Source organism: Rhinoraja longicauda, chromosome 7 (genome assembly GCF_053455715.1).
Source record: "Rhinoraja longicauda isolate Sanriku21f chromosome 7, sRhiLon1.1, whole genome shotgun sequence".
Lineage (NCBI taxonomy): Eukaryota > Metazoa > Chordata > Chondrichthyes > Rajiformes > Arhynchobatidae > Rhinoraja > Rhinoraja longicauda.
The window spans coordinates 3,563,563-3,582,535 of NC_135959.1; the positions used below are offsets into that span (position 1 = coordinate 3,563,563).

An 18,973-nucleotide genomic window follows, 5' to 3' on the forward strand; every position below is an offset into this window, starting at 1 on the left:
CATCCATCACAGTGAGTCTCCTCCAGTCCCCTCCTCACTGTGATGGAAGGACAGAATGTCTTTTCTCTTCCCCTGCCGTCTTCTCCCGCGGTCAGGCTGTTGAAGTTGCCACATCGGGGCGGTCGGGGCTCCCGACATTGAAGCGCCGCGGCGGGCCGACCCAAGCCCCGCGATTCGGGGCGGGCGAAGACGCTGCCGCTGCCGGAGCTCCCGATGTCGGCCCCCACCCAGGGCAGGGCCTGCGGGCATCCGACGTCCAGGCGGCCCGCGCCGAAGCCTCCGGAGACGTGTCGCAGCCGCTCCCGCAGCCTCCGAAGGCAGCCAGCGCCGCAGGTGGTGAGTCCGGTCCGCGGGCTCTGCGAACCAGAGCCCGGGTGGTCCCAGGTGGAGGCCGCCAGGTGCATGGCTGGTGGTAGGCCGCAGCGGGAACGGAAACACGACCCAGAAAACAAAGGTCGGGTCTCCGTTCGGAAGAGATAATTTTACAGTTCCCACCCCCCCCCCCCCCCCCCCACACATAACACACAACCACAAACACTACATCATATCTAAACTACAATTAAGACAAACAACAAAAAACACAAAAGACAAACGGACTGCAGGCAAGCCGCAGCTGCGAGGGCAGCGCAGGCGCAGCGCCTTGGGCCAAGATCGGACTTTTCAAAGATTTGGAGGTTGCAAGATGGTGCTGGAACATAGCAAATCTCTGTGTACCGTTCCAGAAGAGGATCTATTGGCCTGGTATCTGGTATAATTTGATGGGTTTGCATGCAGAACAGCCCCCCCCTGTATCTCTGCACACATGACACTAAATAAACTAAACTAAACTCTTCCCCCACCTCCCACCCCCAGATTCTACCTCACTACACACTTGGGGAAGTTTACAGTCGCCTATTTTCCTACCAGCACTTTAGCATGAGGGAGGAAACTTGTTTCATCTTGTCGAATGTGCATCTCTGTGCAAATATCACTCTGACCCAAGCTGGATCTCTGACAGCAACTCTATTAACCGTGCCACACAAACATTTTCTGCCAATATGTTCGGTTTTGCATTTCCCCCACATTATATTTAATTTGCCAGACTTTTGCCCATTCATTCAGCCTATCCTTATCTCTTTGTAGCTTCTGTCTTCCTTCATAATTAATAAGTAAGCAAATTATTGTATTGTCAAAATTAGCAATGTTTTCAAAATTTTCAAAACATCACCTCATATTTCGCTTGGGTAGTTTACACTCCAGCGGTATGAACATTGACTTCTCCAACTTCAGATAGTCCCTGCTTTCCCTCTCTAGCACCTCCCCCTTCCCAGTTCTTCCACTATCTCGCTGTCTCCGACTACATTCTATCTTTTTCCCACCCCCTCCCCTGACATCAGTCTGAAGAAGGGTCTCGACCCGAAACGTCACCCATTCTCTCCCGAGATGCTGCCTGATCCGCTGAGTTACTCCAGCATTTTGTGCCTACCAATGGTAGGGATGTTTGTGGGATAGTATGGGCTGCATTCACGACTCTGCAATTTCTTGCAGTCTGGATGGACCTGTTCCCAAACCATGCTGTAATGCATCCCGATAAAATGGTCATTTTAACATGGCCTTCTGGCTTTTAATCTGAGACATTCTGCACAAATTTTTGCAAAATCCTTCCAGATCCCTGGCCTGCAGATGGCAAATTTTGACTCGCCGATCAGCTGCCAAAGTCCCAATGAGGTTGAGATCAGTCGCCTCATTCGGCCTAGGCGCCACATTTTCGGGGGAACTTCCTGGCGGAGATTTCAAGTGCGCTCTCATAATTTTGTCTGGATTAAAGGAAGTGCCGGACTACCAGTTGCTGGAAAAGTGGTGGTGGACCTGTACAAGATAAAATCTGAGAATTAATAAATAACTGCAAATAACTAGAAGTTCCTTGTTAGAAGATTTATCTCTTTAGAGAGCGTAGGGGTGGTCGGTGATGGGAAACTCCACATTACCAAAGACGTACGGGTATGTAGGTTAATTGGCTGGGTAAATGTAAAAATTGTCCCTAGTGGGTGTAGGATAGTGTTAATGTACGGGGATCGCTGGGCGGCACGGACTTGGAGGGCCGAAAAGGTTTGTTTCCGGCTGTATATATATATATATATGATATGATATGATTACATGAGGCTCACTAGTTATAGCATGTGTCTGCTGATTTTCAATGAATGTTGCCCTGTGACCCGAGACACCAGTATATTTCAAGCCTGTATTTTGTTTTCTCCTGCAGGAAAGAACTGTAGGTTTAAGGAGTGAAAGATTGTTATCTGAATTTATTCATTTTGCAGAAATGCAACTGTAAGGATGGGAGCATGCTGAGAAGTTGTCATTAAGCTGGAAAGAGTGCAGAGAAGATTTGCAAGGAGTGTAGGAAGGAACTGCAGCTGTCGGTTACACCGAAGATAGACATAAAAAGTAACTCAGCGGCTCAGGCACCTTTTCTGCAGAAAAGGAATAGGCGATAATATAATAATAATATATTCCTTTATTCGTCCCACACTGGGGAAATTGACAGTGTTACAGCAGCAAAGTGGATAGCAAGAGATCATTCATTATAAATAAAAGATACATAAATTGTCATCAGTTTTTCGTGTGTTCTTAGCTGTTATTGTTGACTCGTCTGCTGGGAGCAGTGCTGGTTGTGCAGTCTCACAGCAGCGGGAAGGAAGGACCTCCTATATCTCTCCTTCATGCACTTGGGGTGAAGGAGTCTGTCACTGAAGGAGCTACTCAGTGCAGTGACAGTGTCCTGCATGGGGTGGGAGTCGTTTCGGATCGGAACCCTTCTAGTACAAGGATGTTGCCAGAACTTGAGGGCCTGAGCCAGAGGGAGAGGTTGGGTCGGCTCAGACTTTATTCTTTGGAGCGCTGGAGGATGAGGGGTATCTAATTGAGGTGTATAATATCATGAGGGGAATATTCATGATATCATGAGGTGAATGCTCAGGGTCTTTTACCTTGGGTAAGGGAATCAAGAACCAGAGAACATGTTTAACGTAAGAGGGGCAACTCTTTCATTCGGAGGATGGTGGGTATCTGGGCGAGCATTGAAGGGAGTTGAGGCAAGTTCCACAATGGCATTTAAAAGACAAAAGGACTGTTACATGGGTAGGAAATGTTTAAAGGGATATGGCCAACGCAGGCAAATGAGACTGGCTGATGTGGGGCATCTTGGTCAGCATGAACGAGTTAGCCCAAAGTTGCTTGTTTCCATGCAGTACGGCACTGACTTATGTTGCAACATTCACCCACAGAATTTTGTTCAAGTTAGCCAGTCTTAGGAAAGGAAGATATTTTCACTTGGCTTCAGTAATGCCCAAGGCTAGTTGATAATGTACGTCTCTAGTACTTTTTCTGCTTATCTCCAACAACTGTGCCTTATTAAGAAAAAATCTGAATCTCTTTTGCCTCCAGTGATTGTATTCTGTTGGCACTTTTAGAACAGCGAACTGCCAAATTTCTCCATATTTCCAGATTGAATAATTGAATTCAGATCCGAAAACGGAATTGTGAAATGAAGCCCCAAACTCTGCTTGTGCTGCTACCTACCGTAACTGCCTGCATGTTGGGAAAGCTCCAGTTAACATGGAAAGCTCGTGGACTAGATGGCGCCACGAGGAACTGCAAATGCTCGAACAAAACAAGTGTTTGATCAGTCATGATCACATTGAATGGCGGTGCTGGCTCGAAGGGCCGAATGGCCTACTCCTGCACTGATTGTCTATTGTTGCTTGAACAAAACAAAATGTACTGAAGGAGTAGTGGGCCAGGCAGCATCTGTGGAGGCAATGTTTGTCTCAAGAAGGGTCCCAACCTGAAACGGGTTTAGGGCCACTCAGCTGGAGTGACACAGCGGTAGAGTTGCCGTCTTAACAGAGACCCGGGTTCAGTACTGACCATGGGTGCTGTCTGTATGGAGTTTGTACCATCTCCCTGTGACTGAGTGTGTTTTCCCTCGGTGCTCCGATTTACACCCGCGCTCTGAAGACGTACAGGTTTGCAGGTTAAATGGCTTCGGTAAACATTGTGAATTGTCTGTCGTGTGTAGGGTAATGCTGGTGTACGGGTGATATGAAATGAAATCCAGCAGTTTTATGGAAAAAACAGAAAATATGAAATATGTACATTTTAATTGATAAATGTATACCTTGCATCTTGTGCTTAAAATCGAGCCTATAGTTCTTTCTTTTGTTTGTGGCATTCTTGACATATTGGACAGATGCTGAGCTGATTTCCATCAAAAGATTAAGCTAATGCATGATGCAGCTTGTTAGATAAATGCTTCTTCTTTTGAGAAGTTTTCACATTTCCCTTTGTAATAAATACCCTGTGTTGATGTGTATAAAAAATTCCTTCTGGAGTGTAAGGTGTGTCAGGCTCTGGTGAGAGGAAATCAAAAAGCAAAAAGACACTGAAAATCTGAAGTAAAAACAGAAAATTTGAATGCTAAACACGTCAGGCAACATCTTTGGGATGAGGAACCCCAGATGACAATTCTAAGCATTTCCCATTGTTATTTATATACTAAAACTCTCGTTTGTTTGTTTGTTTGTTTGTTCCTGGACTACAGCCAAAACGGTACACGGTAGTGCGACAATTGTAGGTCCACCTTACTCACCGTCGTCCCTTTGGTGCTAATGGAAGAAGTTTCATTGAAATCGGTGTTATATTTTTTAAGTTATTCACATTTTTAAGTTTAACTATCTCTTAGGGAGGGGGTGGCGAGAGGGGGGAGGAGGAAGGATAAGGGGGTTGAGAAGGATGGAGTGGGGGGGAGGGGATGGGGGAGGGAGAGAGTGGAGGGAGGGAGGGGGGGAAGAGGGTGCTGCACCAATGTAGGTTTGGGCCCAATGGGTCGACTTGGTCTAGTTTCTTATAAAATGATTTGGTAAAGTAGATGTGCAGGGCAAATTTTTTCACTCAAAAGGTGGCACGCTGCCATGGGTGATGGTTGAAGTAGACACGTTAGTGGCATTTAAAAGACTTTTGGATAGGCATATGGATACGCAGGGACTGGAGGGATATGGCTTATATACTGGTAGATAAGAGGTGGCCTTAACATCATGTTTGGCATGGACATTTTGGGCGGAAGGGACCTATTCTTGTGCTGTGCAGTTCTATGTTCTATGTAACGCTTTTTGTTATTTGCTTGTTGGTAGTTGAGCATTGAGTTTTGAGTGGTTCAGTGACGCTAGCTCGGAGCCTTTGCCTCACAGTTCCAGCGACCCAGGTTGAATCCTCTTCTCTACAGTCCGTGTGCAGTTGGCACACTAACCCTGGACCGCGGAGGTTTCCCCCAAGTGCTCCATGATGCTCCCTACATGTTAAAGACGTGCGGGTTGGTGGGGTCATTTGCCACTGTAAACTGTCCCTGCTGTGTGGGTGAGTGATTAGTAACGTTGTCAAAGGTTATGGGGAGAAGGCAAGAGAATGGGGTTGAGAGGGAAAGATAGATCAGCCATGATTAAATGGTGGAGTACACCCGATGGGCCGAATGGCCTATTTCTGCTCAATTCTGACTTATGAGTGGGAGAATTGGGGGGGTGGGGGGGAATGTAGGGAAAAAAATAAACAAGATAAATGTAGATTTAGGATGGTGGAGAATCCGCATGGACTCTGTGGCCCGAAGGGCCTGTTTCTGTGCTGTATTTTTCAGATTCTGAATGCGTTGACTTCAATATTTTCCAACTAAGTACGGGAGAATAGAGATTGTAATCTAATGATCCTCCTGAACAATGGAAGTGGAGGCTTATTCCCTACGGTGCTGGATTGAAAACCAAGTTCCAGCACCATCTACTTCAACATTCTTCTCTTTCCAACCATCGTTATGAATGCACTACACATGGCATCCATTTGACACCCTCTTATTATTTGGCTCGTGATTGACGACTTGCACTCGGCATTGTGAAATACTTCCATTCATTTGTTTTGTTTTGTGGAGGATAAATGAGGGGTGACCATCCAACATAAACTTGGAGTTGAAGTTGTGCATGTGTAGCTTGCTGCATCATCTTCAAACCAAACTACCAAAGATTAGTGCAGTTTTCATTTTGACTGATTATGGAGGGCATAAGTCTATGGAATAAGGACGACATGCCCTGAAAACTGCATTGCTAGCATGCGGGTTGGCATTCGATCGCTTGTGCAGAGGGATATTCGTGGAATTGATAGCCCAGTTGAAAGTCTTGCAGGTCTTTGCTAATCCCTTTGCAAATTCAATGGTGGAAATCACACAAAGAACACTCAAAATGCAGGTCAGGAAAACAGGAAGACTGGGGCGAGCTATTGAATTTGTGGTTTCAGTTGGAGGAAATTTCTGTTCATTTTGCAACGCAGGTCAGGCAAGGGTTTTGATGAAGAGACCAAGTGTTGCAGGTGCTGGAATCTTGCGTGGACCACAAACTGCTGAAGGAACTCGGTAGGTCAGGCAGCATCTTTGGAGGAAACGGACAGACGATGTTTCGGGTCAAGACCCTTCTTCAGATTGACAACTGGAGAGAGGGAGTTGGAAAACCAGTGGGGGCAGGACAAAGCCTGGCGAGTGATAGGTGGATACAGGAACCCGGAAAATGAAGCACCATCCAGACATACGATGAAGTATTAGCTGCAACAGCCACGTCAACGGCTTCAATTCAAAGGAAAAGGAAGGTTAAGATTATCTTGGGCATATACTCTGCTACTTTTGGCTTTGATCAATACCTTTTGTTTTCTGTGGTAAGGGTAGAACCCATTTTAATTGTTTGGATGAGGAGCACAGATAAAATTTCATCTGGTTAGGGGTTGCAGGTGGATGTGAAACAGGAGATGAAGCAAAGATATTGGACATGGCGAGTTAGTTGGAGATTTTTACCCTGGCATTATTGAATGTATTGGACGGGACCAGGGGAATCATCCAGACATACCTTGAAAATTGGGACAAGCATGACAAAGGCTTCCAAGCTTGAAGGGAAAGGACAGTTCGATTGTCTTGGTCATGATACTTTTGTCCTTTTCTCCACTGTCTTTACAGTACAGGGATAGAACCTACTCTGAGAGATTCCAACACCGACTTTCTGGCAAGATCAATATAAATTTAGAAAATCACAGAAGCGTTAAAGGATTTTTGGAGAGACAAGCGCGATTGGAAATTGAGTAGCAGAAAGCTTTGCAAGAATACAGATCATGGATTTGATTTTTTGCGATGCCGTGCGATGAGGGAGAGATATAATGTACAAGGGGAGAGCAGCTAACTATTTGAGCCACAAATTCCGAAGGGTAGTTGAAAGATCAGTTCTGTGAGAATAGCATTGCAAGAGCTCAATATGGGTCATGTGAACAAGAAAGGAAAGATTAGAGGCCATCAGAATGTGGGAGGAAACTGGAGAATGAAATGAACTTGGTCTATTACCTCCGGAGCATTGGAAACAGTGCCTATAGTAGTTTATGGGGAAAAATACCCTGCAGATGCTGGTTTAAATCGAAGGTAGACACAAAATGCTGGAGTAACTCAGCGGGTCAGGCAGCATCTTGGGAGAGAAAGAATGGGTGACGTTTCGAGAACTCTTCAGGGTCTGAAGAAGGGTCTCGACCCGAAACGTCACCCATTCCTTTAGTAGTTGTTGTGGTTATCTCTGCACCTTTTCCACCTTAAGAACATCTTTCCTTTAACAAGGTGTCTAAAGCTGAACACAATTCCCCAAATATGGCCTCACCAATGTTCTGTACAACTGTAACATGACCTCCCAACTTCTATATTCAATACTCTGATTGATGAAGGCCAATGTCCCAAAAGCCGCCTTGACCACCCTATGCCACTTTCAAGGAACCAAGTACCCACACTCGGAGGTACCTCTGCTCTACAAGCCCTGCCATTCACTGTGTAGGCCATGCCCTGGTTAGATTTCCCAAAATGCAACACCTCTCACTTCTTTGTATTAAACTCCATCAAACATCCCTCAACCCACCTGCCCATCCGATCAAGATCCTGCTGCAATTTTTGACAACCAAAGTTGAATATTAATCTTTTAGGAGCAGAACTGAGGCCAGAGCAGCGTTTGTCCTCCCTTTGTGAAATCTTTATTGTGCTGCCATGTGTGGTCATCCCTTTGATTAAAGCCAAAGATGACAGACAATTTTGCATGCCTGCTCTCCCAGAAAAAAAGCTGTGTTTCTTCTTAATGCGAGAACAGTGAAATGAATCCCAACTGTTGGAGGGCACTTGTTGGCATTGGAGTTTGCGTAATCTGCAGATGTTGTCTGGTGTTGCCAATGGCAGCAATATGTTTTGCCCTGGATGACTACACTCGATCACTGTACGGGGAATAAGAAATCCCATTTTGGCAGCACCGGCTCGTAAATCTACGAATTGCGAGCAAGCAAAGTTTCTTCAGGGACACATCTGATGTTTTCCTGCAAAATAGAGGAAATGGATAATCATTGACAAGATGCCAGCTGCATAGTGTGTCTGCAAAAGCAAGCAAACACTTGGTAGTCTTGATGCTAACGATGTGCTGAAAAATCTGTTTAAGATAAGGCACAAGGCCATCGAGCCCATATGGTCCCAGGTTCAGTCTGGACTTCTCATTACTGTGCCATTTGTGTGTTATAAATAGAAATTGTACAAGGGATAGATTAAGCCGGAGATAACACTGATATTGAGTGAGCCCCATTGAAAAATTCAGAAAACGCATTGAGAGAGAAAAGGACATAAGACAGTCAGAATCTTTTTTCCAGGGTGTGGATGTCAGAGACTAGAGACAAGGCTTTAAGGTGAGAGGAGCAACGTTTAAAGGAGACGTGTGAGGCCAGGTGTTTTTTACAGAGTGGTGGGTGCCTGGAACATGCTGCCAGTCGTGACTGTGGAAGCAGATACATCAGTGGTGTTTAGATAAGAAGCCTTTCGAGAAGCACATGGATGTGCAGTGAAGAGAGGCGTAGGATAATGTGCAGGCAAAGGAGATTAATTTAACTTGGCATAATGTTTGGCATGGATTTTGTGAGCCAAAGTACCTGTTCCTATCCTCTACTGTTCCATGATAGACACAACATGCTGGAGTTACTCGGTGGGTCAGGCAGCATCTCTGGAGAAATCTCCAGAGTTACTGAGTTACTCCAGCACCTGGTATCTATCTTTGGTATAAACCAGCATCTGCAGTTCTTTGTTTCTACTGTATTGTTCTATAAGATATAGAAACATGGATGAGCTGTTTTGCCCCCTTGTGTCTTATCTGGCATTCAATAACAATTTTTGTTTATTTAGCGGTACAGCACGGAAACAGGCCCTTCGGCCCACCGAGTCCACACTGACCAGCAATCACTGCACATTAACACAAGCCTACATACTCGGGACAATCTACACATACACCAAGTATACAAACCCAAGCCAATTAACCTACAAACCTGTACGTCTTTGTAGTATGGGAGGAAACCGAAGATCTTGGAGAAAACCCACACGGTCACGGGGAGAAGGTACAAACTGTACAGACAGCACCCATAGTCGGTCTCGTGCTGCAAATGCTGTGAGGCAGCAACTCTCGCACTGTGCCACCTTGCCACCCAATTTGACTTGCCAGTGATGTTTGATGGTCAAAATTGAGCGAAAGCGTGGCCTCTTGTCTATTGTCTATTGTCTTTGCTCTTGATTTCCTTCTGTGTTGTTGAGACAACCCACTCAATTGACCACATCCAAATGTGAGCCTGGTTTACTTTCTGCTCATTTGTAGACCGTCTGGTGAAGCCTGTTGCTTCAATGTGGCAGAAATTCTTGATATTCGGAAAGCATTTAACAGCAAATTGAGGTAATGAATTGGATTTTAGAATAAAATACCCAGAGTCTTTTACACAGAGTAGGGGAATCAAGAACCAGAGGACAAAGGTTTGAGGTGAGAGGGGAAAGATTTAATGGGAACCTGAGGGGCAACTTTCATTGAGTTTGGTGGGTATATGGAACAAACTGCCAGAGAAGCTAGTTGAAACAGCTACTATAACAGCTTTTAGAACACATTTTGACAGATTAATGGATACGAAAAGTTTAGAGCAATATGGGCCAAATGCAGGCAGGTGTTTCTTGGTCAACATGGCCGCACTGGGTAGAAGGCCCTGTTTCTGTGCTATATGACTCTGTCGAATTAAAACCAAATTAAAAAGAAATTTAAGAGATAAATTTATTAAAATGTAGTATTTACAAATAATGGAAATATTTAAAGTCATGAATGTTTGTTTGAAAGGATCTTAAGTTCCTCTGTCATCCCCGAGCTAAAGTACTACAATGCCAGATCCCGCTGTAGATTAGTCCTGGTTTCCACTGGTAGACTGAACCGGCAGATCCCTCTGGGTTTGGGACAGAATTGCCGGCAAGGATCAGCACGGTTTGATCTGGAATCTTGGGGTGAGAGAACCGCGATAAAGATGCGAGAAATCTTCACTGTGCAGGTTTCTGGGTGGATGTAAAATTCATCAGTCGGTATGAAGGTGATACAAGGAAATGCAAATGCTGGTTTACAAAATTGCTGGTGTAACTCAGCGGATCAGGTGGCATTTTTGGAGAGCATAGATAGGTGATGTTTCTGGTCAGGATCCTCCTTCAGACCCAACCCAAAGAAGGGTCCCGATCTGAAATGTCACCTATCCATGTTCTCCAGAGATGGTGCCTGGCCTGCTGAGTTCCTTCAGCACTTTGGGTCTCTTAATCAGTAGGTTAGTTGTGCATGGAGAGCTTTAAAATTTCCATAAAAGTTTATAATTTTATATCTGCATTTCTATCAAACCTTGAAATGTTATTCGTTTAGTTTTCGTTTTTTATCGTCACGGTGTACTGGGATACAATGTAAAGCAAAGATAGACACAAAATGCTGGAGTAACTCAGTGGGTCAGGCAGCATCTTGGGAAAGAAGGAATGGGATCCCGAGATGCTACCTGACCCGCTGAGTTACTCCAGCATTTTGTGTCTACCTTTGATTTAAACCAGCATCTGCTGTTTTTTTCCTATACAATGTAAAGTGCTATCCAGTCAGTGAAAACACTATACGTGATTGGAATCAGGCCATCCACAGTATACAATAAGAAAATAACTGCAGATGCTGGTACAAATCGAAGGTATTTATTCACAAAATGCTGGAGTAACTCAGCAGGTCAGGCAGCGTCTCGGGAGAGAAGGAATGGGTGACGTTTCGGGTCGAGACCCTTCTTCAGACTGATGTCAGGGGGGTGGGACAAAGGAAGGATATAGGTGGAGACAGGAAGATAGAGGGAGATCTGGGAACGGGGAGGGGAAGAGAGGGACAGAGGAACTATCTAAAGTTGGAGAAGTCAATGTTCATACCACTGGGCTGCAAGCTGCCCAGGCGAAATATGAGGTGCTGTTCCTCCACAGTGTACAGATACATGATAATGGGAATAACGTTTAGTGCAAGAAAAAGTACAGTAAAGTTCAATTAAAGATCTTCCGAGGGTCTACAATGAGGTAGGCGGTAGGTCAGGACCACTCTCTAGTTGGTAGTTGGGTGGTTCAGTTGCCTGATAACATCGGGGAAGAAACTGTCCCTGTTATTGAACTCTGGTCACTGAGGTTGAAGACTCCACTCCTGCCTCTAGTCTGATGAAGGAGGTACTGCAAAGGATCGTGTCCAAGGGATTATTGGCGATTCACAATGCAAAAGTGCAACATATTGTGCTGTGCTGCTGCAAGTAAGAATCTCATTGTTCTATCTGGGACATATGACAATAAAACACTTGACTCTGGAACAGTGCTGACATTTATTTTGGTATCAGTGATTTGCCAGGCTGCTGGAATTCTGTCCTCTAGTGCTCCAAATTAAGAATTTAGATTTAAGAGATACAGTGTGGAAACACACCCTTTGACCCACGAATCCGTGCCGACCATTGATAAACCCCACACGCTAACACTACCCTACACCCTAGGAACAATGTACAATTTTACTGAAGCCATTTAACCTCCAAACCTGCACGTCTTTAGAGTGTCGAAGGAAACCGGAGCACCTGGAGAAAACCCACGTGGTCACAGGGAAAACATACAAACTCCGTACAGACAGCACCCTAAGTCAGGATTAAACCCGGGTCTCTGGCGCTGCAAGGCAGCAACTTTACTGTCAGCCACTCTGCCGTTTTCTGGAAGGAGAAAGGACACAAAGTGCTGGAGTAACACAGCGGATCAGGCAGCAGAATGGTCCCAACCCGAAACGTGGCCTCTCCGTGCTCTCCTGGGATGCTGCCTGACCCGCTAAGTTACTCCAGCACTTTGGCTTTTTTTGGTAAGTTAGCATCTGCTGTCTCTTGTGTCTAAAAATAAAGAAACATGGTTAGTTTTCCTTTTCCCATCCCCCAGCATTGGTTTAAATGAATATTTTTGAAAATAATTTTGATTTTCTTCCTTTGTAAAGTGACCTGCTTTTAACCCAAGCAGTAAACAGCCGACTTTTGGCGCAGGATCCATTTCCTTGTTGATCGTCTTTGCATAGCATTTTATTATAATAATGTTAAGCATGAAATTATGCTCTGCCGTGTAGTTTATCAAGAGTAAATCTAAGGTAATTTCCTCAATAAAACTCAAACAAATAGTTATCTACTTATATAATTTCTCTTAGCATATTCCTTGCTGTGTTTGGTGTGCAGTTGGTTAATCCCTCCAGCTCTGCTGCATTGAAGATTTGAGAGTCGCTTGCTTTATTTTAATTACAAGTATGACCCTAGAGAAGTGAAATGTCATGTTGGCCTTTAATTTTATCAGCGCTGTTAACTAGTTTCCTTTAATTTATTACTGTTACTTGAAACCAATTATGTGCATGTCTGTAATATTTTTTTAATTTCAACTTGGAAAATAATTCCGTCCTGTCACAAATGACAAATTGCAATCCTATGCTTGAAATACTGAGGAAATTACATGTACATAAACAAAGTGAGTGACTGCATTTAACCTGAAGTTGGCATGGAAGCTGAAAAATATTGAGTAAAATTCTTGGGGCAGGAACAGTTGTTAATTTTCCATGAGAAACTGTTACTAATTATTCTAACTCGGCCAGATAGGAATCAATTTTGAAAAGAAGTCAGCCTTTCCTTAATCTCTTGACCAAGTACATTATGTTAAAAACTGAAATATCGATTCCTTTTGTGATCCTCTCTAGAAAAGGTGTTCGTAAGTAAAAGACATTGCTTACAAGTGGAGGACACGTCTATGAATGAAGAAAGGAAAGGGTGTATAGCAAAAAGGTAAACACTTCTATAAAATTCCTTCTAATTTATTGTCGATTCATGCCTGCTCCCTAACTTTCCCATGCTTGGCAAATGTTGTATTGGTAATCCGTAGTAAGATACTCACCAGGCAATTGATCTTTTGTAACAGTGCCCGTCATGCAATGTTAAACTGTTTGGTAATATTGCTGTAATTAGAAAAATGTAATGTGACCAATATAAATATTATCACTTGAAGAAAAGGAACTAGGACTGGCTTTTATTTTTCATAGTTTGCCAGACATCAAAAGTTAAAGCGTCTCAGAGAAGCTGCCTTGTATTTTTTTAATATATAGACACTGAATTCTTGTGGAAGAAAGTATTCTGCACTGATGCCTGAAACATACATTTCCCTGTAGAGGAATTAATTGAGTAGGAAAAAGCTGAACGTTTGTTCACCTTCATTTAATCTTTTGGCACAATTTGTTCAAATTTGACCAAGAAAGCTCGGCTGCATATGATCCATTTTGATGCTGGCGATTAAGAGGCCGTGTCCTTCAGAATCTGCACTTTTAATCTTAGAAACCAAGTTTTATGCTTGGAACAGGGCGAAAAGCGAAAATAAAAAAATCAACGTAACCTCTGTGTTGACACCATTTCAATCGAGTAAATTTCCTCATGGCATTAGTTAGGTAGTGAAGCAACCTGTCTGATTCTACTGAGGTGGTTGACAGGATTCATATGATGCGTTGCCTCAATTGACTGTTTGTCTGCTCCTGCGCTGACTGAGTATGTAGGACTTGCCGATTCTTGGCAGTGTTCCTCTTCTGTCATTGAGTACGTCGTTCAAATTCTACGTGAGATAAATGGGGAATTTTACCCGATTTCAGTACCTGTGACAAGCCCCTCTCTACCCATTTCCGTTTCGGCCTTCTGGAGGGTAAAATATTCCCTTCAGGGTGATGGCCAAGTCTGGCCTTGACCTCCTTATTATTTAAGTTCATAGGTTCTCGGAGCAGAATAAGGCCATTCGGCCCATAAAGTCTACTCTGCCATTCAATCATGGCTAATCTATATTTCCCATTCTGCTGCCATCTCCCCATAACTCCTGACACCCTTACTAATCAAAAATCTGTCAATCACGCCTTAAAATATCCATTGGCTTGGTCTCCACAACTGTCTGGCAATAAATTCCACAGATTCACCACCCTCTGACTAAAGAAATTCCATCTCATCTCCTTTGTAAAAGTGCGTCTTTTTATTCTGAGATTAAGGTCCTCGACTCACGAGTGAAAACATCCTCGCCACATCCATTCTATCCAGGCCTTTTACTATTCGGTAATTTTCAATGATGTCCCCTTATTAATCAATAACCTGTCAATCTCCGCCTTAAAAATATCCACTTTGTGTGTCTATATCTTCGGTTTAAACCAGCATCTGCAGTTCCTTCCTACGCATTTCCACTGTTTAATTGACTGTTTTGTTCTCTACCATTTTGTTCTGTTCCCTTCAAGCTCCTGTTCCTGTTTTGATTGTTTCTTATCTAACTGTGAACAGTAGGATATATTCATAGAAAATTAACCAAGGGTACCAGGCAAATTTTGAGCTCCTCACCTTGGCTTGTCATCAAGTGCTGTCGGAGAGTACCACCCAGTCCTTGCCTTAGCGTGAATTTGGCTTGCTCGACTATTTTACATCAACAAGTTCATATTACACGAGCATTTTATACCACCAACCTCCCACCAGGATCCACGTGAAACTAACCAAGAAATGAGGTAATCCTTTATGGCCAATTATCAAATTTTAGATGCTGCCACAATTTGTAGGCGGCAACACAAACTAAAACATTAAGCATGAAAATAACTGGGAAATTGAATGGCATATTTTACCAAATTAGTTCCGATATTTCACTCACTGTAACTTCATTGAATGATAATTTCAGAAGATAGGATGAATGAAGTGAGATTATTAATGTTTGGAATTTGTTCCAAGATGTTTCTGGGAAAACAATACAAGTTTGTGCAACCTCTTTGGAACCAGGTTCAATCCTGGATACACTGCCTTTGGGAAAAATTCAGTATCTACTCTGCTTGTTGCATCCTCATTTTTTTTTGGCTAAAACTACACTTCATTTGAACTCGGAGAAGTCCGTGCACTTAAGCGATCCTCATAAGATTTCCATGTTTATCTGGACCAGCTGCACAACCTTAACTTCTGTACCCCTCCGTGGGAGGAGTACTTTGTGATTTTACAGAACATCCTTCATGTAAACATGTCCAGACACTGCTAAAACTATTGCTGCGACTGAGTAATGGTGTTTATAAACACAATCTTGTATATCCTTGATTTCAAAAGATGCCTCCTTAATTTGGTTATTGATGTAAGGCCCATATCCTTTTGTGGTATGTTGGTGTTCTACCCTAAAGAACCAGACTTAACGTGCTCTCCCACTCATTTACCTACGAGTGGAAGGTCTGCATATAAACCAATATAAAGCAAACCTCTGAAGAAGGGTCTCGACCTGAAACGTCACCCATTCCTTCTCTCCCGAGATGCTGCCTGACCCACTGAGTTACTCCAGCATTTTTTGACTACCTTTAAAGCAAACCTTAGCTGGATTTCACATCTATCACCAATTTCTTACTGTTCAGATCAAAAGAGTTTCTTTTCCTTTTCCATGGCTGCTAGTTACCACCTCCATGATGCCCAAGTATCTAACTCCATGCTAATTTATCATTTAATGAAAGCCAGTTGTGCGACAACTTCTACTTATTAAAATTAAAGGTTGTTTTAGGAAGGAGATTAGGAGGAATTTCTTTAGTCAGAGGGTGGTGAATCGGTGGAATTCTTTGCCACAGAAGGCTGTGGAAGCAAAGTCAGTGGATTAAATATATAGGCAGAGATAGATAGATTCTTGATTAGTACGGGTGTCAGAGATTATGGGGAGAAGGCAGGAGAATGGGGTTAGGAGGGAGAGATAGATCAGCCACGATTGAATGGTGGAGTAAACTTGATGGGCCGAATGACCTAATTCTACTCCTATCACTTATGATCTTAAGCATATTTAATGTTACAAAACATACTGTGGTGTTCCACAATCCACATCCAAACACTAGTGCCGTATCAAACATGGGCATCTTGTTGACCTTCAATGCACTGAGCTCTTAATCCTCAGTTGGTTAAGTGGAGTTGGGACAGGTACCTTCTAAAAATAATGCTATCCAATGGTGCTTTTAAATGCATAATTCTTCTTGCCTTTCATTGGTGTTCGGTGTTAGTATTCTTGTTAGCATCTTATGTTCCATGCAAGAAATAACCAGCTTTTACAGAATAGTGAAAAGGCCTGGATAGAGCGAATGTGGAGTGGACGTTTCCACTAGTGGCAGAGTCTAGGGCCAGAGGCCATAGCCTCAAAATAAAAGGATGTACCTTTAGAAAGGAGATGAGAAAGAATATCTTTAGTCAGAGGGTAGTGAATCTGTGGAATTCATTGTCACAGATGGCTGTGGAGGCCAAGGCAATGGGTATTTTTAAGGCGGAGATTGACAATTTTTTTATTAATAAGGGTGCCATGGAGTATGTGGCAAAGGCAGGAGAATGTTGAGAGGGAAAGATAGATCAGCAATGATTGAATGGCAGAGTAGACTTAATGGGCCGAATGGTCTTATTCTGGTCCTAGAACCTACGAGCATGAGCTTTTCCCAGTTTTGTTAGACCAGGCCAATTATGATGTAATGTCATTGACTTGTAACATGAGTTCCGTCATCCTATCTCCACAGATGGAGTCTTGTTTACTGTGCACTTCTCGCCTTTTTTAATTCATATTTACAGCACCTGCTGGATTCCGTATCCCCACAGTACCAGCATGTTTGCTTTTGTTCCCATCCCACATCCCTCTTTCTCCCTTTAATCTCCTTCGGACAAATAAGCTCCTTCCTATACATCACTGAAAACAATTTTATCATCTGGATCACTTTACTGCCATCCTATTACAGACTTTCTTTGTTCTCCAGTACACGCATGCATTCTCAATTGTGTAATGAAAGGCCATTGATCTGAAACATGAGGACGCACAAGGAACTGCAGATGCTGGGATCTTGCAAAGAACACACAGTGCTGGAGTAACTCAGCGAGTCAGGCAGCATCGCTGGAGGAAGTGGATAGTCAGCACTTCAGGTCGGGACCCTTCTTCAGATTTTTCACTCATGAGAGGTCCTGACCCAAAACGTCACTTATCCATTTATTCACAAAATGCTGGAGTAACTCAACAGGTCGGGCAGCATCTCGGGAGAGAAGGAATGGGTGACGTTTCGGGTCGAGACCCTTCTTCAGACTGATCCATGTCTTCCAGAGAGGCTGCCTGATCCGCCAAGTTACTCCAGCACTATGCGTTCTACGAGATGAAACATGGCCCCGCTTTCTGCCTTCACATCTTCTGCCTGACTCACTGACTATTCCCAGCATTTTGTTTATCTTTGTTTTCTAGCACCTGAAGCCATAGAGTCATACAGCATGGAAACAGGCCCTCCTGGCCCACTTGCTCACACTGACCTACATGTCCCATCTATACTAGGTAGACACAAAATTCTGGAGTAACTCAAAGGATCAGGCAGCATCTTGGGAGAGAAGGGATGGGTGACGTTTCGGGCCGAGACCTTTCTTCAGACTGATGTCGGGAGGGGGCGGGACAAAGATAGAATGTAGTCGGAGACAGGAAGACAAATAGTCGGAGACAGGAAGAATGTAGTCAGAGACAGGAGAACTAGGAAGGGCGAAGGGAGAGAGAGAGAAAGCAGGGACTATCTGAAGTTAGAGAAGTCAATGTTCATACTGCTGAGGTGTAAACTACCCAAGCGAAATATGAGGTGCTGTTCCTCCAATTTGCGCTGGGCCTCACTCTGACAATGGAGGAGGCCCAGGACAGAAAGGTCAGATTGGGAATGGGAGCGGGAGTTGAAGTGCTGAGCCACCGGGAGATCAGATAGGTTAAGACTGACTGAGCGGAGGTGTTCGGCTAAACGATTGTCGAGCCTGTGCTTGGTCTCGCCGATGTAGAGAAGTTGACATCTGGAACAGCGGATGCAGTAGATGAGGTTGGAGGAGGTGCAGGTAAACCTCTGCCTCACCTGGAAAGACTGTTTGGCTCCTAGTATGTCGTCGAGGAGGGACAGTTGTTGCATCTCCTGCGGTTGCTGGGGAAATTACCTGGGGAGGGGGTGGTTCACCTGCACCTCCTCCAACCATGTACCTGTGTAAATGTTTCTTAAACATTGCGATAACACCTACGGATTTTGTGCTTTTCAATCCAGATGAGCATGTTGTGTCGAGTTGCATCTTGGATGAAGATCCAGAGAACTCTTTGTTCTCCACTACAGATATATTGTCTCGTTGGTCACAAGTGCAAGATATTTTGGCAATATCTTTGGAGTTTAGGATACACAATGTGCAATAATTCAACTGTTTCATTTTCTGTTGCATTGATTACAAGCTTCTCTGGTGTGCAGCGAGACAAATCTCCATGTATATAAACAATTTGATTAAAAGTAATCTGGAATTCATCCCGGTAAAGCTGCAGACTCGCAGCTGTGAGATTTGCAAAGAGCCATAATTTTATCTGTAACAGCGCTGAATGCACTGCATTACCCAGGTGGTGCATGCTCCACGATGATATGCAAGGTGTGTGAAGTTGATGAATTATACTGCGAGCCTTGCAAGAAGGCAGCAGGTATTTTGTACTTCTGCTTGAAGTCATGACACTTGCAGCTCTGCGTGGCTGGTTACCAATGCTCAGTAGACT

The 18,973-nt window shown here is 43.8% G+C and overlaps 1 protein-coding gene across 2 annotated transcripts in view; it reads left to right on the top strand.

The window, feature by feature from the left end:
- Positions 1-18,973, top strand: part of uvrag (UV radiation resistance associated gene) — a 292,355-nt gene that overhangs the window by 84,424 nt on the left and 188,958 nt on the right. For both annotated transcript variants that reach the window (XM_078401991.1, XM_078401992.1), the window contains exon 9: positions 13,131-13,215. In XM_078401991.1, coding sequence (XP_078258117.1) covers positions 13,131-13,215 — 85 coding nt within the window. The remainder of the gene's footprint in view (positions 1-13,130; positions 13,216-18,973) is intronic.